The sequence below is a fragment of the Sparus aurata genome, chromosome 4 (genome assembly GCF_900880675.1).
Source record: "Sparus aurata chromosome 4, fSpaAur1.1, whole genome shotgun sequence".
Taxonomy (NCBI): domain Eukaryota; kingdom Metazoa; phylum Chordata; class Actinopteri; order Spariformes; family Sparidae; genus Sparus; species Sparus aurata.
The window spans coordinates 29,324,472-29,347,050 of record NC_044190.1 but is presented as its reverse complement, the minus strand read 5'-3'; the positions used below and the strand labels follow the sequence as shown (position 1 = coordinate 29,347,050).

General features: G+C 39.1%; 1 protein-coding gene across 1 annotated transcript; it reads right to left on the bottom strand.

Moving 5' to 3' along the window:
* Window positions 1-9,206: 9,206 nt before the first annotated feature.
* On the bottom strand, window positions 9,207-21,010 carry LOC115579869 (globoside alpha-1,3-N-acetylgalactosaminyltransferase 1-like). Its single transcript, XM_030413571.1, has 11 exons — window positions 20,801-21,010; window positions 19,853-19,894; window positions 19,358-19,495; window positions 16,681-16,713; window positions 15,941-16,075; window positions 15,621-15,729; window positions 10,806-10,919; window positions 10,529-10,645; window positions 10,181-10,311; window positions 9,832-9,909; window positions 9,207-9,690 (listed from the first exon to the last, which is right to left on the bottom strand). The coding sequence occupies exons 1-11, from the start codon at window positions 20,863-20,865 to the stop codon at window positions 9,543-9,545; spliced, it is 1,110 nt and encodes a 369-aa protein (XP_030269431.1). The 5' UTR covers window positions 20,866-21,010; the 3' UTR covers window positions 9,207-9,542.
* Between the last annotated feature and the right edge of the window lie 1,569 nt (window positions 21,011-22,579).

Sequence of the window (22,579 nt, the reverse complement as noted above, 5' to 3'; positions counted from 1 at the left end):
TACCTATCAGGTTCTTCTTGTTCCTACGGTGAAATGTTTAAGCCCCATTATGTGGAATGTCTGTGTAGAGGTCTTTTTTCACATTTGTTGGTGAGAAGTGTAAATCTTCACTGTGCTCATTAAAAATCTCATTGTAGAGGCTGTTATATGAACTGGATTTGTGATATTGCCAGTACTTTCGAAGCCATGAGATAACCAGCAACTAGTGGTGCAGCAACAGCAAGAGTCATATAACTGCAGATGTCAGTGCCTTCCCAAAGCTTATTTTAGTCATTTAATCTGAAGTGTTCTATTGAAAGACTCAATCACATAAATCCAATAAGCAAACTTTAAGAATGAATGGTTTGGTCTACGCTGCTGTTAAAGGTTTTACATTTTAGTCTCTTTTTGGTTCAGTGCAGCTGAAATTCTAACTCAGTAAATAAGGAGAAGAAGACGACCAGACTAAAATATAAACCCTGAAAATGAAGCATAATATGTCAACTATTGTTTAAATCAAAAACTTTATCATCTTGAATGTAGTTCTTGTCCTACTTGTTTTTAATGTATTGTACATTTTACATTTTTTAATGTCATTTTTATGCCCCTGTAAAGCACTTTGAGTTGCCTTGTGTCTGAATTGTGCTATACAAATAAGCTTGCCTTGCCTAGTTGTAAAATCATTTTAAAAAGACTTTTAGAACTACAGAAATTCATATTTTGCTTTAATAGTTTTTATATCCCCCCCCCCTTCAAAATAAGATGTAGTAGTGAAGTACAACAAGTGAAAAGGCTTACCCCAAAAGGAAAAGAAGAAAGGCAAAAAAGATTTTTTTTTTTAAATGTGGATCCTTGAGTGGGAGTGCAGCAACTCTTTTGAATATTTATAGGCTAACGTTGACTCAAACCGTATCCGTAACCAAAATACTGCTGCACATCCAAAGTGCTAAATTGTAGGCATCTGGACTTGTTTTTCAGTTTCTTGATGATGTTTCACCTCCTATCCAAAAGGGTCCCTCCCTTCTATATGAGTGGAGGGGAGTTTCAGGCTTCAAACTCTGTGTGGTAGTTGTTGGGGAAGAAATATGATTCTTTCATGACACTATTTTTCCTAACAAAATAGAAGGTCATTTATGTTTTGTTCAGACGTTAAAGTCTGGATATTGATAGTGACAATTGCTCTATTAGCAATCCTCTCATTGTCTCTGCAACCTAGATACTCAAAGCTACTGTAGATATGTCTACAGAACAGATGTCTGACGAACCAAGCCAAGCCTAGGCCTAGTGTTTCTGACCTATTTTACGTCTTAGTCCTCTGACCAAAGGGGAGAGATTCTGCATCACCCCCTTGCTATGTCATTAAACAGATAACCACGTATGGAAGTACTTCCTCCTGAAGCTGTAAGATATAATTTGGACAATTGGGGAAGACAGGTAAGGATCGTCATGGCAGCACTCTCTCACACTGGTTGGTAATCCCACATGGGATTATAACTGTATAGCTAAATGTGTGAAAGAATGGTCTCAAGTTGCCGGTTTAGAACAAGAAAAAGATGATGAGAAAAGGTGTGATTTCCTTGTCAGCTGATCTAAAATGCATGATTGAACAAAGTGTTGGGTACATAGCATCTCCACATTTACATAGATTGGAGAAAAGGTTGGATGTTGGAAAGGCTGATTCTGCCTCAAGATCTCTTCTTTTTGGCCTAACAAGCTGCATAAATTTAAATGCAAATGTAAACTGCATTTGTAGCAGGCCCAAAGAACTTCTCCTTAATGCAGTGACACGAGGTCCTGCCATTATTCACTCAGCACAAGCAGCTGCAATGCAAAGCTTGCCAGCTAACTACACAATCTGAGGAACACCAAGCAAGTAAGCACCGAGCTGCTATCCTTGCAAAGGAAAGGAGGGAACTTTTCTCCTCTGTCGACTTTCTTCAAACCTTGCACAGCAACAACAGCTTTGTCCAACATTGGTATCCCAACCTTCTCCTGCAACCACTAGCACCTTTTCTTCAGAGACTGGTAACGTTCAACTGGGCTTAGATAGCATAGCAAAGCACGACTAAGCACAGGACTTTAAACTCAGGTTGATGTAATTTTGTTCAGCTTATGTATTTGTTCACTAGTTCACTATTAGTAGTTTGCTTTCTTAGACGGCTAATTGGACGTTAGTCGAATTATGCTTCACACAGACCCAGAGTCTCTGCATGCAGCTAACTATCTTCTATAACCTGGCATCATGTCACACACACACATTCCTTGAGCCTGGAGCATATCACCGTCATCTGATAGTGATCACCATTGTTTCTTTGTTCTGCCAGACACACACACACACACACACATACACACCCCTAACCCTACACCCAATGCTATTTAATTATACCTTGTGTAATGCAAGGCCCAAAAGAAGTGATGCGTCCCCAAATACCCTCTGCACAATGTTCTTAGCGATTGAAGTACCTCTCCCAGAACACATAACTCATTCGTACATACCAACCCTTTGTCCAAAAGTGTTAAACAAAAGGGAAATAGAGGATGAGGAAGCTGGGAAAGGACCAAGCGCAGAAATGATGATTTGTGCATTGAAGTAGCTGCCCTTGTGGAAATCTGAAAGGGAAATCAGAGAGCGAGATATATCCTCACAGGACAGTGGTCACGGACAGAATGCAGTATATCAGACAGTTAGAAAAAAGGAGGAGGAGCCAGTTACACACACAGCCAGACATTCATCAGCTCCAGAACATACAACCACCTCAAACATACCCGGAGAGACCTACAGATGTGACACTACAGAACATTATGAGACAAGACCCACCCTGCGGTCTTCCTGAAAGTGCTAACATTCTCAGGGAATAGGAAGGGGAAGAGGCATAGATTCTAGGCGCAACCGTCAGGTAAATTCACCAGAAAGATATGAATCTGTCAACTTTAATGCACCCAAGATTGTGGTAGGGGAGACGGCTATATGCAAACCTTGGACCCCAGCTGAAGTAAGAGACATAGTAAGAGACTCCCCCAATCCCGTTGCATCTCCGGATAAGTATATAACCTGTTTTACATGTTGGATTAGGTTATGGTTACTATATTGGTGGGAAAAAGATCTTGTTGATTATGTTAAAGGATGTGCCCGAAACCAAAGTGATTTTTCACAGATAATTCTTTGCAGGCAGGACAAAGATGAACCCCTTACAAAATTTCTGAACCGTTTCGTCTTTGCATAGGACAAATATGCTGGTATACCTAGAAAAGGTAATGACCCATTCGCAGTGCAGACATTTTTGCAAAATCTCAATCCACACATCGTGTCCTGCTATAAATTGAAAGTGCCATAATAGCTTGAACAAAGAGGCCATGAAACCACTTGTGAGTTGATGGGCACGGACAGAAATCAGATCTTTGATATTAAAATAACCTCACCTTGCCCTATGCAAATGTTGCAACAACAAACGGCTGAAAACAGTAATCAACCTCAATCTGGAAATGGTATTAACCACCAGGGCAGTTATTACAAAAACAGAAATAGAGTTGTGTGTGGATTCTGTGGATACTCAAAGCTACTGTAGATATTTCTACAGAACAGATGTCTGACGAACCAAGCCAAGGCTAAGCTAATTGTTTACATAAACCTCATTAGGGGGGCTTCAATATATCTCTGTTTACAGACTGTGTCTCTGACCTATTTTACCTCTTAGTCCTATGGCCAAATGGGAGAATTCTGTATCACCCCCTTGCTATGTTATTAAACAGGTAACCACATATGGAAGCACTTACTCCTGAAGCTGTAAGATATATTTTGGACACTTGGGGAAGACAGGTTAGGATTGTCATGGCAGCACTCTGTGAAGACAGACGTGGTGTTATGCAATGTTGCAGGAGTGTCCTTACAGCAGGTAGGCAAGTGATGAGAAATGTTTTAGATCACTTCCTCTTTTTGAAGATAATCATTCCAATGTGACATAGATGGATTTCTTTAATCCTCTTTCAATCCATCTGTCTTCTCTTGCCAATATGTACATGTCTCTACATGTCTCTCCTAGATGTTCAGTTACACAAAACCAAACTTGTAGGAGCCATAATATTGTTTACAATGTAATTTATGTTATCAAGTGTCACTGTTGTAATAGGCACAATTGTCCTAAGTAGGAACCAACCTTTTGGCTGGGCAGGTGTTTCCTCCCGGGTGGGTGAATAGTGTTTGACCGCTCACCCTCACGCTGTGTATAGCTGACACTGAGACAAGTTGTTTCTGAATTTAAAGCCCCTGTACAGAGTTTTTAACTGGTTATGCAAAAGTCTCTGGTTTCTGCTGATGTGTCTCTGTTACCTACAACAGCAAATGAGCCCATCAGCGTGAAGATACGCTATTTCTAAGTAGTCTAATTCTATACCTCTGAAAGGCCTTGGTCGGGTCGGACCACTGACGAAACGATTTACGGCAGTCAGACCGGAACTGACGACATTCAGGATACGGCATAGCTGTTTTGTTGCTACTAGGGATGTCCCGATCAGGTTTTTTTTACCCCGATCCCGATCCGAGTCCTTTAATATTTAGTATCTGCCGATACCGAGTCCCGATCCGATACTTAGCCTTAACTAATATTTTCCTAGATAATACAGCTGCATTAAGAAAAAAAGTACCTGCATCTAAGCTGTTCCTTAATAGGTTTTTATTATTTTGTTGAAACAAAGTATATACTTTAATATAGCTCTTTCTTATTCTGCATATGCTATTACAACACTGGCCTCCACCTTCCTTGTGTTAGCAGGTGAGTGTGTGACGATGCACTGTGACAGCAGACCCTCGTGTACAGCCAGCTGAAGTGTGTGTGAGACGCAGCTCACGCTTGGTACCTCCATATAATCCTTTGCTTATTTCATGTACTTTACGTTGTCACATAAAATGACGTGGACACGTTGCTTGTCTATTAACGCGTGCAGCATCTCCTGGATTGCCTGCTTTACATGCTCTGCTGTATGAGACCCACGAAACTAGTGCGCATATACCGGCATGTTGTAACTCGAAAGTGGAATAAATGTAATGCAGAGATGGTAGGGCATACCGGGGATTCAAAAACTCCAGGTGACGAAGAAAACCCTGATCCAGTACCACCACGGAGATGAGCTGGTTATCCAGAGCGATTAATTTGATGACCCTCTCTGTATTATTTGTGGGCATGTCGCTGAGGATATTTCTCATAACTGAAAGTATCCGCGAGTGTTCGCTGCTTTGGTCTCGTTGCCTGTACTCTCGAGTGAACACGTTGTATTCTTTGAGTTTTTGTTTTGTATATGCTGTATCAAATGAGAAGTATAATGCATCTCAGCGAAACGGCCATATAGCAGATGTTCCACGTCGCCGTTGGACTGCTTTCGCTTTCTAACTGACGTTATTTCCACACTGCAGACACTTTATTCACAGGTTTGCCAGAGTAACGCCACGCGCGCGTCTGCGTTCTGCCACAAATTGTGCACTGACGTAAAAAAAAAAAAAAAAAATCGGGCTTGGGTCCACGTTCAAAATTGCCGATTCCGATCAGCGGAAAAATGCCCAGATCGGCTCCGATCCCGATCCTACAGATCGGCTCGGGACATCCCTAGTTGCTACGCTAGCCAGTGCTAACCGAGCTAAAACTTTTGTCATGGCTGATAATGATACAAAGAAAAGAAAAAGAATTCGAACCGAAGACCAACGAAAGGCCAAGAGGGAATCCGATCGAGCTAGGGCTAAAACACGGATAAACATTGGCGATTCCTTCCAGAGATGGAGAGAGTTGCGGGGCTTGAAGGGAGGGTCGGATCCAGAATTCGCCCGATTCCTCCTAGACAGGTTTGTAAATTTTATTTCATTTATGAAATGTAATGCGGGACGTAGTTTACAGCAATACATGAATTTATGTTGTTACAACAAAGCTGGCTAACGTTACCACTAGATTAGCTTTAGATACTACACTTGTGAAAACGACAACAAACGTCTTAGATCACGCATCCATTTCAGCTGTGTGTATCAGCCCAGCCGACCTGCAATGATGCATCGGTAATATCCTCTGTCATTATAAATGATTCAGTTTCTTACTTAGAACAAAACATCCATCACAATCACTGTGACTTTGCTGTAACGCTAGCTCTGTAGCACCGTGGGTAATATTTATAGCTGGGAAATTGCAGTGCAACAGCAGCATTACTTTGTTTAACCGGCGGCATATTATATTAAGTAGAAATACAAATAGACACATTACCTCGTCCATATGCACGCTGCAGATAGCTGCTTAAAAAAAAAAAAAAAAAGTTTTCAGAGAAAGTCCCGTCGTCTTTCCGACGTTTCCAAAACAAATCTACACGCGCCGGCCAGACAAACGTCTTCACGACAGTGGGCACTAGAGCTCATGGGAAATGCAGTCTTCATTCCGCAAAACACCACCGCTTTCGTCCAGCGGGGCCGCCAAAATCAACACTAAATGAAAAGTCTGTACAGGGGCTTTAAGTTATTATTGTTTTGTTTACAAAGGAAAACTATTATACTTGATCATTAAAAGAGCATATGTAAAGGACAATAAATGGATAAACTGAGAAACTGTGCCGAAGCGTAAATCAATCACAAGGGAGTTTATTAGCGCATCAATCAAATCATCTGGTCGGAAGCAACTCAGTAGCATTGGCTTAGCTCCTACAATTCCAGTGCCGACGTCTTTAAACGACTTCTAGTGACTTTTAGGAGGAGGAGTTGGCAACAGTGAACAAAACCCACAAACATCTGAACTGATCCACCAGGCTCATCCTGGCCAGCCGGATTCATTAAAAAATACCAGACATGTGACATTCTTAAAGGGATATTCTGGTGTAAATTTAATCCATGGTCTAACACACCGTGAAACTAAGTTAGACTCCCTCTCGAGAGATAAAGTTTGCAGTTAGCATCCTCAGAAACAACCGCACGACAACAATACATTGCAGTAAATGGGTCCAAATATAAAACCGCCATCAAAAAGCCACAAATAATGCTCAGAACAGCACCAAACTTCAGCAACATTAGAAATAGGGTCCCAGCACATATTTTGAGGCATCAAACATTTGATATCATTGCCGTATTTGTTGGAATAGATAAACAAAACTCACCACCCGAGAAGCCTTCCTTGTTGTGGGGAAGCCCTGTGAGTTGATTACCGAGTGCAGTAGAGTTCCGCAGCTCAATGATTATCATTACTGTGGGACTCTACCGCACTCTGTAATCGACTCACAGGGCTTAGACTGTATGACCTTTGTTGTACAGTGTTTCATCTTGGCTTTAAAACTGAACTATGCTGTGGCTCAGTTGTAGAGCCAGTGTCTTTTTATCAGAAGGTAGCTGGTTCAATTCCCTGGTCTGCATGTCAAAGTGTCCATAGGCAAGATACTGAACCCAGACTGCTCCTGAAGTGCTGGTTGGCACTTTGCATGGCAGCCACAGCCATCAGTGTATGAATTACTGTAAGTTGCTTTGGACAAAAGCATCTGCTAAACAGGGTCATACTGTTAGCTCAGAGGACAACTGGTCAAATTTCCAACCATAACACTGGTGTTTTACGACACAGTCGTAATCATGCAGCGCAACATTTGACGTCATCTGGGCTGGAAAGAGGTAGGTAAGGTAAGAACAAGTCATATCTTGACAGTATTTGTCGTTTTTTCCCTGATTAAACAACAGATGCTCATTTTGTGAATATGAGGGAGAAACTATGTGGAGAGGGTCTCTGACTTCAGGTTCCTGGGCATCCAGATTGAGGAGGACCTGTCGTGGAGTGCGAACAACTCAGTGACCAACAAGAAGGCACAGCAGAGACTTTACTTTCTGAGACTCCTCAGAAAGAACCATCTGTCACAAAAACAGCTTGTATCATTCTACCACTGCTCAATAGAGAGTGTGTTGACATACTGCATGTGTGTGCAAAAAAAAAAAGAAAGCACTCCAGAGGGTCATCAACATTGCCAAAATACCACTGGCTGCTCTCTCCCCTCCCCTCCCATCGTAGATGAACTGTACAGTGCAAGGTGCCTTAAAAAAGCTCAAAACATCATCAGGGACCCATCACACCCTGGACATAAACTCTTTGAACTGCTGCCCTCTGGCAGAAGATACAGGACAATAAAATGCCGGACAAGCAGGTTCAAGAACAGTTTTTACCCGAGAGCAATAGTATTGCAGAATGCAATTAAGGCATAAAAAGAATGTGTCTGTCTGACTGTGCAATAATCTGCAATAATCTGGTGACTGTGCAATAATGGGTATGACATGGTGTATGTGAGATGTATTCTTTGAATTTATGTTTTTTATTTATCTATTTTTATCCTAGTATTAATGCTTTTATGTTTTTATCTATAATTTGCACTGAGAAGGAGTTGCATCTCAATTTCGTTGTACAATGTACAATGACATTAAAAATCTATCTATCTATCTATTGAACATGTTTTACAGATTGTTTCCGTTCTACTACCTTTTAGTTCTATTTACAGAAATATCATTAATGAATACTTGAAAAAAGATGTCACTCTAACACAGATTGATATTTTACTCATCTTTACCAAATCCAACCTCTCCCCATATGAAAAGTATATAATTCATTTAATTATTATTTTGGTATATTATTATTTTCATTTAATATTACATTCAAGTTACAGATTTGAAATCATATCTAAAATTTAAATCTACTGGACTGGGATTTTGAACTTGCATAACATGTTCAAACGTATTTGAATTTCTTGAATAAAAAGTTTATGTGTTGACATGTGGGTCAATGTTTTAATCACTTTGGCTAAATTCTTTACTCCCGAGGCTAAATTATATGTATATTAAAAAACGAACAAACACCCATCTTCACATGATATTATAGTGATATTCTTAAATTGATAAAATCCAAATGTGCCAAAGCCGGAAAATGATATCAATGTAGGCCTATTTTTTTCTGTTATTTTATCTTATTCTTTCTAATACCAAATTATATTGTCTCTGTGTTGTATTGTTTCCTATCTGTTATATAGTGCCTGTTCATCATGGAAATGTTATTATAAATGTTTATTATTGCCTTACAGTTAGTAAATTTTTAACAACATTTGTTTTTAAGTTAGACATATTAATACTGTTGATAACGTCTTCAAGAATCATCTATTTAAAAGTCCCCATAAAACTAAAGGCACACACAGATAAATGCATACTTGCACTTGAACATACACAGTCAAGTAATTAGTCATGATTAAGGTCAAAGTAAACTTTATTAATCAGCAACTTTTTTGGAAACAATTTCTATATAAAAACAAGAACTTAAATTCAGTTCAGTTAAACTCAGTGTACAGTGGGATTACATCTTTGGTCATTAACAGATAATAGACTGCATGCACTACAATATCACTGGGGGACAACATGAGAATTTATACACCTTTGACCTATACACCTGTACCTTACAGAAGAAAAAAACACAGATGATACAAATAAGTGCCATAACCTTTTATGAAAACCAGCTATCCCAGTTTTTTTCAAATGCAGTTGTTAAGAATGTAGTTTTCATGGCCAGAATATGATCATCTTGACATCACTGTCCACCATTGGGCCGCACTTCTGCATAGTTCTTGACCAACTGGGAGATCCTGACGACTTTAATGTCCGCTGGTACCTGATCATAGTCTGACCACAAGTACTCTGGAGACAGCACCTTGGTTGGCTTGTTGTACAAAAAGTACCTTTATGAGAGAGAGAAGGGGGCAGATAAGCTATTTATACTCTATAACACATCTGGAACATGCTGTAAATAAGATGTAAACTGTCCTCTTACAGATGATAAGAATCATAAAAAAACAAGGGAATGAAATGTCACACTGTACTTGTTGAGGTGACTCTCTTCCTGCCACACAGCTTCAATGTTGTTCTTGGCGTCCTCCTCCGACTGCATGTAACAGTATCTTGTAAAAAAAAAAGAGACATAAATTCTGGGACGAGACAGTGGTTATGCGTTATGTAGACAAAGTCACAGAGCATTTTCATGAGAGAACATACAGTATAAAATACTGACATAAGTTTTTAATCATGCACAGGGTCCAGAGGGCAAAGGCTTTTATCCATTCAGTATATAAAAGTGCACTGCTCTGTCCAATCATTACTATCTCTTTCAACTGAGTATTAATGCTAGAAATAGCACAGAAACAACTGAAAAGGTCATTTGGTTTTGATTACTTGACCAGCTTGTACATGTCCTCCAGGTATCCGCCCCACACAGCAGCAGTGTAATAATAGTCTCCTTCACCAGCAGGGATGTAGGCCCTGGACAGGTTTCGACGCTCATATGGAAAGTGATCCCTATCAGTCTGAGGAAAGAAATGGGGGAAATGAATCAAGATAATTACTTATGTAGTGACTGATCAGATTGAGGCAAAAAAAAAGCACAACACATGGCTTAATAGATGAATCAGTCGACAATCGATCATCAAGCAGCATAAAATACAGTGAAAGAAGTTAAAAACACGTCATTACATCATGTTTTTATCAGCTTGATTGAATATAGTGTATGGAAGAGAGTGAAACCTTGTAGTAGCCACGGTGGAGAACACCAGTCAGCTGACTGAGAGACTCGGCTCCGAATCGGTTGTGGAAGACACTGTCAACATCCATCATAAATAGATAGTCTGCTTTGTTACGGATCTGCAAGATGACGTTTTGTGATTACACAACATTAACACAAAATAAAAGTTGTTGAATCTTTTTTGTCATCTGTTTTATAATTTGTAAGAGCTGAATGTTGACGAGCTAGTAAAGAACAAGCAGTGATGATCCTAAAGCTTCTGCACCTTTCACTTCTTACCTGCTTGTCAATGGCGATGGATGCCCATTTCATCCGGCCAAGTACTATGTCCTGCCAGCGGGTGGCACTGGGGACATCGAGTAATGAGATCTTCCGCCCCTCACCAAGATTAATCTGACAGGTCATATAAAAACTTAAATGGATTAATTACAAGTGAAATCTTCAAGCACTGTTAATTTGATGTGTTTGTGGCCCCAACACAATACTGTGTTTAAATGTTCAAAATTTTGTCTAAATGTATTTTTCAAAAATGTGGATTAAACTACGTTCAAAAACATAAACATGATAACGCCTTGAATCTACAACCATGATATACAAAACACTTCTGTCCTTCCTTCCTTTCACCCTTTCCTTCTCTCCTTTCTCTTGTCAGTGGTAGTTTTAACAACATCCTCTACTACGTCACTATGATAATATACACAACCTGTGTACTTTACTCTGCAACTGAAACTGAATTTTTATGTGTTTTTGCACAACATCAGCCTCTTTCTTTAAAGTGACTTCATCTGTCTGGAGGTTTCTGCGTCACAACAAAGCAATGGTTGGCTAAACAATTTATCGATCTCAGAATTTCGTATGTTTTAACTGTTAAGTTCAGAGCTGCCCCGTACATCGGCCTGAATTCTAGCCTCCTCAAACGTTAACCTCTAACTGTTTAATCAAAAGAGTGAAGAGATTTACATTTAAATAAACACAAAATCATGGCACACCATCCCCTCCCGTCTTCTCTGCCTTTACAAAATCATCATCCATTTTCTTCTTGCATAGTTTTTGTGTTATTTATCTCTGGTCAAATTGGGTTTTGAAGTCTCAGCTGCGTGTGGTGTGCAGTGGTCGGGGGAACGGCGTTCCCCCAGTCTTTTTGGCGAGATTTTTTATTGATTTATTTGTTTATTTGTTTTTGGCAAGAATTTTTTCTTTTTATTTGTCTAATACATTTTTTTTTTAAACATTGCCTCTGTTATCATTTTCGCTATAGTATAGCTTCGAATAAAGTAATAATACATACTGCAATTCACAAATATTTATTGTGTCACGGCAGGCACGGTCACGGCAGGATTTGAAGCCTGTGTGAGGTGGCAGTGCCTACATGAGAGAGGAGAGAAGCAGTGCCGTCTCCTATTTGCAATGCCATACGTCTATACTTCAAGCATTCATGCAATTGTTAGGACTGTAATTCGTCACTTTTTGCCGTGGCTCCAAAATGTGCATAATTTTGAATCTGTGTGTTGAGAAACGCCCTGTGTGTGTGTGCAGGGCCGTAGACACCATCAGGGGCGGACTGGGGTTGAAATTCAGCCCGGGAGCTTGGTTTGGAGAGGCCTTTTATCCGATCGCATGACGGGTGCAAGTGGAACCATAATTTTAACATGAATACTTTATTTGCACTATAATAACTACATGAGTGGAGGGGCTTATTGATTTTGTGTGACTGGAATTGGAACATCAACATATGACATCTTAATATAATTCTATGCAAAGACCTATTGCCAACCCAATCCTGCACACTGCACCTGGCATTGTTTTTTTGGTGGCTTTTGTCACGAAAGTGTCCAAGCAGCAAGTTTGGTTGTTGAGGAACAGGAAGTTGTGGGAGGGACCTAGGCGGATGATTGACATGCAACGATGGTCGGTGTGTGTGAGAGTTGAGAGATTTGTGACATTTAGCGTGTTTGGAGTGTGTAGTTAGTGTGTTATGTAGTGTTTGGTGTAGTGTGTTAAGTGTGTAGTGGAGTCGTTTTTTTGTTTAATGAGTCAGAATAATGAGGAAAAGCTGAATGTGGAGCAGGCAGTCCAGCTATTTATTCAGCTGGAAGGAGCACAGGCAGACCTGAGCATTGCCTGCATTTAAATGTAAATAGTTACATATAACTTTGTAAATTTTTTAAATGTATGCACAAATTTAGATAAACAACAATTTATATTTGCATTATAAGTGTAAAAAAAAAAAAAAAAAAAAAAAAAAGGTTTGTTAAACATATTTGTGGTTTTCACAGTAAAAAAATCTAACTTTTTCTACTCGGATTTCATGTTTTTATTTTGTGATTTTAGGTCCATTGTGTTCATACAGTATGTCAAAATAAAAAAAATAACTGTACAGTCACACATGTGAGGTTGTGCTGAAAATAATGACACCAAGTAAATAGCTTTTAAGATGAAATATAATGGCAAAATCAAAAATATAGCTGCTGCGCAGCGATGGGTCTGGTCCGGGCTATTTTTTTGGCAAAATTAGGCAATTCTGAGCAACAAACAGGAGAATAGGAAGACAAGACAGTTGAGAACAATGTTCACTTTGGACGACTTGAGGCTTGAACTCACAACTTCTGGAACCAAAGACTGTCATCTATCGCTCTGAGCTAATTGGGAAGTGGCATTATAACAGTGGCTTGACAAATTGATAAAGCCATTCACTGTTGTGCAGGAAGATTTGAAACCACTGTAAAAAATTCAGTTATCAAGACAAAAATCTGAAAATACACATATTGCAGCATGGAGATGTTGGTAATTTGTTTTTAAAAATGATTAATTTGCTCCATAAGTGAATAACTAATGTTTAAAAATTGACTGCAATTATTCACATGAGAGCAGAATTCAAAATGTTCTCAAAAATTCAGTTTTTTAGGTAAAATTCTGATATTTGTCAAACATCATCTACCATGACTCTAAAAAATGTTCAATTTTTTCATGAACATTTAAGATTTATTTATCTATCTATTTATTTGCAGGTAGGCTATATGTTTATAGTAGTGTTTACGGTCAAACATTTTCATGCACTGTAGGCTTAATTTTTGATAAATCAAAAATCCGAGAGACAAGTTTTGTGGAGGGCGGTCTGAAGATGCTCTCTAGCAAGTTTGGTGACAATTGAGCAAAAATTGTGGGAGGAGATTTTACAGGTTTTGAAAAAAGCTGAGTGATTGACTTCATAATTTGTAATGAGTTTAAGTGGACTAAAGTTTCAGCAGTATTGGGGCTACAGTTTGGTGAAAGTTTCAAAACTGTAGCATGTACTGTTGATTTTGTAGATATTGTTAAATTTTTTAAATTTAAATGCTTATTTTGCAGCTTTGCTGCCCGGACACTAAATAGTCAAAAACAGCCAATTATACCCTGGAATATCGGATTTCACAACAAACCTAAATATCCCTGACGTCCCACCTTCAAACACAGCCTCATTTGGCCATCCATGAAAAAGCTCCTTAACCTCCCACTTTTTTATAGGAATACACTTTTCTTACGGGCACTGCACTAGTAATAACAATAACAGCAACAAAGATAAACGTTATGGCACTTTTGCAGAGAAGTCACAAAAATCAACAAAAGCGCCACACACACACACACACACACACTGTGAATGAATTACTCACTTTAATGTATTTTTCTTGAGCTGGTAAAAATGGCAAAATATTAATGTAGAAACAGAGCAGGAAAACAGGATGTATAACCTATATATTCAAATAATATCTTTTTAACTTTGAACACAGACTATTGAAATATGTTTTCTTTGCAACAAGGAAATTTGTGCGTTTTTCTGGTCAGCCAGTATGGATTTTATTTTTAATTGATCAAACAGATTAAGGATTTACACAGGTATGGTGTAACATTGCTGATAGGCTACCTTTAATGTTCTGTGTAGGTTTTACACAATCAGGATTTCTGTCTTTATGTTTTTGTGGCGTTTATCATTTGAGACCTGTCACTATGTGACGGACAATAAAGTTTTATGAATCTTGAAACATTAGCTAGCAACATCATCACTAGGTTAGCAAACAGACATGTCGGTGCTGTGGAACTTCTTCGGAGTAAATGAGACAGATAAAACACACCATCTGTAATCTATGCAACAGGAGCATCTGCAAACAGTTTCAACACGGCAATGACGTCATTGATCGGATCGGTGAATTAAGACATTACGGCCGATCTCACAAATTGCACAAATTGCAAAATATCGGCTGATCCGATCCGATCGGCGGACAGCCTAGTTCTGTGTGCCTTGAACACATCCAAAAACACAAACTAGAGTTCTCAACGGGCCTGAAATTACAACCCGACCCATCGCAGCCCGACATATCGGCACTGGGTCTGCTGCTGGATCCCGTTTCTTCATGTTGTGACTGTAGCCGCGCTGACCTTCACCCCTCCACCACTAAAAGCTCTGTTAATATGGAGCATTTGGCTGCATCCGGTATTAACCGTTTTTTTTTTTTTGCCCTTAATTTTTCTGACTCCACCTTTATCATCTCTCTCTCTCTCTCTCTCTCTCTCTCTCTCTCTCTCTCATTCTCTCTCTCTCAATCACCATAGCCTATACCAAACACTTAATGTATACAGTTACAGATCATCTTGGTTGTAGTTTTTGGTGAGGCAGCAACACCACACACACACACACAAATACTTCAGTTACAGTTTTATATATATTAATTTTACGATTACAGCAACACACTGATACAAAGACACACACTGAACAGTTTTACCTATGTTTATGTTGTGTGTGTGTGAGAGAGAGAAGGAGAGCCGTCTAATTGCAAAGATATATGGCTCAAGCATTTGCAACTTGGGTCTATCCGTGTGACCTAATTTTTTTTTGTAGAGTTCCCCCAGTGATAAAATCCCCACTACACCACTGGTGTTGTGACATTTCCTGTCTGGCCTTTTATTACACACCTCGGCTTACTGACAAAGCCAGATGTCTTCTGTGAAGTGTTTTGTTATCATAAAGTATTATGAAGTAACATTATATTGTGGCATGTATTGTTAGATAGTGTATGTTCAAGGACAAAACATAATTTACACATGCAAAGAATAACTCACTTTGGGGACTTCTTCTTTATGGTCTGTGAAGATGTAGTAAGTGACCCTGAAGCCAACCATAAAGTACTTTTCACCCGTCTGCAGGAAGGCCTCCAGGAAGCGTGTGTATCTGTTCAGGTAGGAAAAAGCAAGCCAGAAGGATAAGACATTAATTTAGGACAAGAAAAGACAAAACAAGAGAAAAATACAGTGCAAGAAGATAAGACGCATTTATGTGAAGTAGATTTACGGTTGTGGGATGAAGATTTTAGCTTGGAGCAGTGGATCAGGTCGAACCTCACTCCCCATAATATCATGTGAGAAAAATCCTGTGCACCTACTTGCCAACAGCAAACACCACCACAGCAATTCTTGGGTCCATTTTCTTATAGATTGCATCAATAACCACTGGATCAAAGGTTCCCTCCCAAACCAGAGGAACGTTCCAGTTTGTCACTGAGTTCACATCAGTGCGTCTGCATAGAACAAAGACATCGTGGATAAAAACATACATTTTGAAGGATTAAATCTTTTCTTTACTCTACTTTGGCTCCGTATGTGCAATATTCAGTTAGCTGTGGCACCTAGCCACAGTTCACTCAGATTTGCTTATTTGTGCTCACAAGCTACATCAGCATCGAAGATTACAGTTTCTAGGTTGCATACGGTGTAAGTGGAGCCATTTGTTTGACAAACAAAAAAAAATTGTCTTTACACGATGAATCAAAAAGTTATTGAGGCATTGTCTTCGCTATTGTAATGTGACAGTTATTACACATGATGAAACTTATCTGTTTCATCTGTCCTTTTTAATACCCACACAATATTTGCACCTGGGCTTCAGGGGCAAAAAAAATCCATGCAAAAATGCCTATAAAAGCTATAAAGGTTTCACCAAAAGTGACTTCACAGTTGTACATGGACACAAACTTATTACAGAAGATGGTTTGAACATTATTGTTTCTTTAAAACATGTGATAGGAGTGCCAAAATGACACGTTCAACGTCTGATATTCTAATTAAGGGTTGTCACAGGGATTATTCCCAACAGAATAATGCAATATATGGTTTAATAACTTACCCTTGCTGTGTGCTTGGCTGAGCATATTTCACCCTGGAAAAAAAGAGAAATCAAACTTTACTTAGTTAAACGAAAGAGGAAATACATGGGGTAAAGTACAAGACATACAGAAAATGAATGGGCTGAAGTAAAACGCTTAACATAGATGATCCATAAAATGAAACCATACGACCAGACACCAGAGGAAAGCATCGTCACCCCATGGAGCTGTGCTTGTAGTGAATTACACAGAGTGGTGCAGGGAAGACACCGGTTTTTAGGCCTACCTGGAAGCATCGCCCTCGTTCCTTGACTATCAGTGTGTTGGAATTTTTTAATTGGACTTTCGATTATTTTGATCAAAAATAATCTCTGTGACAAACACATGTGTATGATATTCACACATCACACACGTTCAGCAAGATAATCTTCACAGGTTAAGACCACTTTTGTGATTTTTAAAAATAAAAATAAAATCGCAGTACAAAAGCTGATGTAAGGCTATAAACAGATAACATCTCATGATTTAAACACCACCACCACTAAACATCTTACCACACAATTTCATACACGTTTTTTACAGACTGATCAGAATAAACTGATTGTTAGAATTAGAATAGCTTGCAACTAAAGTCCGCCTGTAAAGACCGACTAGTGAGAAGATGAGTCTCCCTGTTCGGTGTTTGATGTCTCTGACAGCTTGTGTCTTCTAATTTAGCCTCTTGTTACCAACCGCCTCTTTCTAAGACACATTTAAATTGTGGGACATCAAATTATGTATTTTATGTTGTAGAACAAAACATATTAATATCTTAAGCCTGTGGTAACCACAGACCTCATTTCAGACATTTAACCAAAGACACATTCAAAAAACCAAAACTCTTTGAGACGAAGGAACCATAAGTGTGAAAATGCTAAATGTAATAGGACTAATAATTGCACCTCTCTATTCCACCAGTGGTTACTGATTAATTATTCCATAAATATTATTTGTTTATGCCAGGTTCTCTTCTATATAGATCTGCTTGTTTTTTCATCAGATGGAACATACTGTTCTAAAGGAGGGAGGATTGTATTGGAAGCACTATGGGTGTCACTTGTGACTGTGAGGGCCCCAGGGAGATCAGGACCGGCGCTGCTGAAAAGTCATTTGCTTGTATTGTCCATTTATCCATCCCTCCACTTACTGTTCATGGGCAGGGCAGCCGCAGGCTAGAAGGTTGTGTTTTTCTTCTGTGTGACAGAAGCGCTACCTGCACTGAACATGTGCTTCCCTTGTACAACAATATCCAATATCTCCTGAGTGCACTGCAGAAAGGTTTTTAGGTAGGTAACATCCAGGGAAATTAAGCTTAAATTGTGTAGCCAGCATCTGGGGGCAGCAGCAGGGTTGCAGTAAAGTCTGTCGACTGTAACAATAGAAACAAACAAGGCTCCCAAAACAAATGCTTTCTCCTCTTCATACTGTATTTGTGATCTTCTACTTTCATGACCCTGTAGATCAGCGGTCCTCCGGCCCGCCGGCCTCCTGTTTGTGGCCCCCGTACTGTTATTCCTTCACCATGTGTTTTGTTTGGGTCAGCACGTGTACACCGGGACTTGTCTCCATGCCAACGTTACAAAGACAGCTGGGTCACTCACCGCTGCGATCGCAACTTTTAACGTTCACTTTCGTTTTCGGAGCAGTTCGCGTATTCACATTTTGCCAGTGGCAAGAGATTGAAATGGCGTGTTCCAAGTGAACTGCTATAATAAAGTGGACAGTGAGAATCGGCAACTCATAGAAGTAGGAACTTAAAATTTCTATTCATTCTCCCTCCGACCAGGACAGAACCCACGGATCTGACAGTGCAGCAGTGACACACACTTATGTTGTTTAACATGTTTTAGCAAGTCTCATCATACATTATCACCTGTAGCGTAACGGACGGGGAGTTCGTCCCGGCAAACACCCTTTCACTCACGGTGCCAAAATTTGTATCATCCTTGTTAAAACTCAACATCATTTAATCACAGAACAAATTACATGAATTAACCCACAACCATCTTACATATCATCTTATTCACAAACACATTCACGAATCATAATTACACCAACATCAACAGAATACCCAAGAGTCAGTGCGCCACAATCCACAAGGGGCGTTACAATATGCCAGGAGAAGCTGTGATGAAGATTTCCAGTTCGAAACGGCATTATGAGATGAAGCATAGGAATTTTGAAGAGACATTTCCTCAAAATTCAGAGATAAGCACAACACAAATAAATGCACTGAAATCGTCATATCAAGCTGCAAGCAGGATTCTTGTCACATCTATGTCACAATGAAATAAAATAATGCATGATGAACTGATGGACACAATGTCTGAAGGCAAACAAAAAGAGGAAATATTCAACTATGTATTTTGATTTATGTTAAAATGGAAATTACATTTTATTTTAGTTCGTATTTTGTTGTTTAGAATGAAAAGGACATTTTGTTTTGAATATTACAGTATTATTGCATGTGGCCTGGCCGACCTCAATACATGGACCTTTGAGTCATTGAAAAAAATCTTTTTGGCCCTTTAAGATTTGTATTTGAGTACCCCTGCTGTAGATGATCCATTTTCAGGGCAAAGGTGTGAACCCGAGTCATGGCAATTGTAAATTGGAGCTGTGTTTGACCCAGCTGTTCCTCTCTGTTAGCACTCTCACCCATTTTGCATTGTGAGGTCACCAATCTTCCAGCTGCCCTTCTCCTGGCACTCTGTTGGCCCCACTATGTCTTCCATAACCTTTGCCATTATAGCCTTCACATCTGGCTCAGAGCCTTCATCACTTGGCTGGCACAAGCTTAAAAAGGAAACACAACAATTATTAATAATATGACAGGATGTACATGTTAAAATGGAAAATAAAAAAAGGTGTGTGGTTTGACAAAATTTCTGCTGTATGAATTCTTCGGGAGTGACAGGCTTAATGAGTAACTTCAAAGAGTGCATTTTATTTGAAAAAGTAGCTTTACATTTACTCCAGTCAGCAGCTTTGTTATTGTGTGACAAGTGGGTGGGTATTTGTTTTGCTGGAATCTGTGCATACTCTCTTTGAGTTGTTGGTTTAAAGATTTCAACTCCTTTAGTGTGTTGGTTAGTTTGATGTTCTATTGCGTGTATTTAAATTGATATGTACTTACTTTTACAGAAGACTTACCTGAAGGTGGAGGAGTCATACCCTGAGTAAATATAGATCCCCCTGTGAAGACATACATGTATAAGTTAACCAGAGAATGGCCAGTAAAAGTGTATACAGCAGTAGTAGCCACCCCAGAAAACATAAATATGTGATAAAGATATGTAAACGTCTTTAAAAAGATTTAAGACCAATACGTAAAAATGTCACACAAATGATGAATTCAGTTACTTGTTACTACGTTAACCACCTTTACTTATATATTCATTTCATGTAACATTTTTTAGGAACAAGTATGTAGCATATTACATTTTACATGGCCTGGCTGTTATTTACTGTTCTCACAAGACTCTGTACAATTAAGCCTTGTGCCTCACCCATGGTTTACTAGTTACAATACAGGTGGATCCTGTGGACAGGAGTTAAACATTGCTATGTCAATGTGGCTTCTCTGTCTACAGTTTTAAGGTTCTACCAGACACTTTACCCCCTCTGATGATGGTATTTTATAACCAGACTGACACTATTGTGATCTGCTGAGCCCAGCAGGAGGAGTGGAATCAATTTAAAGGTGTTTTTAAGAGAGCCATCACAATGGGCGGACAAGTCTTGTTTTCCCTGGTGGGACATGACATACAATAATTAAAGCTCCTGAGGGTTCTCTCTGAGGAGGTATTTGTCCAAAATTAGATTAAGATTATCATGTTTTATCTTGAATGTAGTTCTTGTCCTACTTGTTTTTAATATACTGTATGTCATTTTTATGTCCCCTCAAAGCACTTTGAGTTGACTTGTGTCTGAATTGTGGTATACAAATAAACTTGCCTTGCCTAGCTGTAAAATAACTTTTAAAAGACTTGAAGAACTACAGACATTCACATTTTGTTGTTTAATCTTATTAAATTTATAATCTGCCACCCCCTTTAAAATAAGATGTAGTAGTGAATTACAACGAGTGAAAAGGCTTACCCCAAAAAGACAAGAAGAAAGGCAAAAAAGACAAAAATGTAGGTCCTTGAGTTGGAGCGAAGCATATTAAGGCTAACGTTGAGTCAAACCGTATCTGTAACCGAAACACTGCTGCACATCAAAGTGTTATATCGTAGGCAACTGGACTTGTTTTTCAGTTTTTTGATGATGTTTCACCTCCTATCCAAAAAGGTCCCTCACTTCTAACTGACTGGTAGGGAGTTTCAGGCTTTAAACTCCGTGTGGGAGTGTCTTTACAGCAGGTAGGTGGGTCCAAGCCCATCTCAGGTCCAGTATTCAGTATGTGTTATGGACGCATATGCTGAGAATGGTGGAAGGTGAAGTAGGAAACATCTTGTGTCCAACAGATAAACATGTGAATTTTAAAACATCTGCATGATGTACATATATTCTGGAAAAAAGGGCCATTTTAAATTGTATTTAAAATGTGGTAGTCACTGAACCAAGGCGAGTTCAATCTCAATAACACACTGAGTACAGTCAGTCACTCCAGACTAACTTTTCTTACTAGGTGCACAGTGGCTCCTAACTGAAAATTTTAGGAGCACAATCACAATATTTAGGGTTGCATATTGACTATGTATATATATATATATATATATATACATAGTCAATATGCAACCCTAAATATTGTGATTGTGCTCCTAAAATTTTCAGTGTTGTGTGTGTATGTGTATATATATATGTATATATATATATAGTATATATATATATATATATATATATATATATATATATATATATATATAGGTATATATTATTATATAATATAATAATTAAGAAATTATCATAGGTTGAATTCAGTTTCATGCCTTTCTGTCTTTGCAGGTCGATTTAGCCTTTATGGGTAGTTCTTTCTTGGCAATGAAAAAGGCAGTGTTAAACTTCAATAATATAACTTCAACTGACATTGATTGGACGTCATTGGAGTACAGGTCACAGCATATTTTATGCCTTAGACTATTCTATTTTTTTATATACTAATATACTATTATAATCCCAAATTAGGGATTAAAAATTATTTTTTTCATTCACAATCGCAGTGTAAAGGAGATGAGTGAAAGGGCTGCCAAAGCGGTAGGGGGTTGGTGCCTTGCTCAAAGGCATCCCAGCAATGCCCAGGATGTGAACTAGCATTCTCCAACTGCCACTGCACATGGTACTCGTGGTCCAAGGGGGAGTTGAACCAGCGATCTACTTGTCCCCAAGCCAAATCCCTACGGACTGAGGTATTGCCGCTCTTTAGCACTGTGTTTGACCAATGACTTATGTTTAACTATGTAGTGTCGGCATTACCTACCCTAAATTTCGTGTTCCCCCACAAAATTCGCAGTTCATGGAATTTGTCTCTCTGAGATACTCTAACCAGTCAAATTCACACAGCCATCCTTCACGAAAACATAATTTTCTGCCCTTTCTCGCCACACTTGTCTCTTCAGACTCGGACTCATCCTCTGATTTAGGAAATGACTCTGGCACAGTACTAGGTTTATCGGGGAGAGAATAAGCGTCAACAGTTCGTTTCGCCATTGTTTGCTGAAGTGGAACCTTCTTCTTCCACACTCAGAACAACTTTAGGACCCTCCCCCTCCACACATTAGCCACCTACAGTGCCATTCCCTATTCCCTCCCCCTCTCACACACATTGGCCTGCCTACTATAATTCCAGATTGCACTGTCTCAAATTTTGGTCGCATTTGGTTTCAGCCCTGAGTTGGATGAGAGAGATTTGAGGAGGGAACATCTGAGCGAAATGAA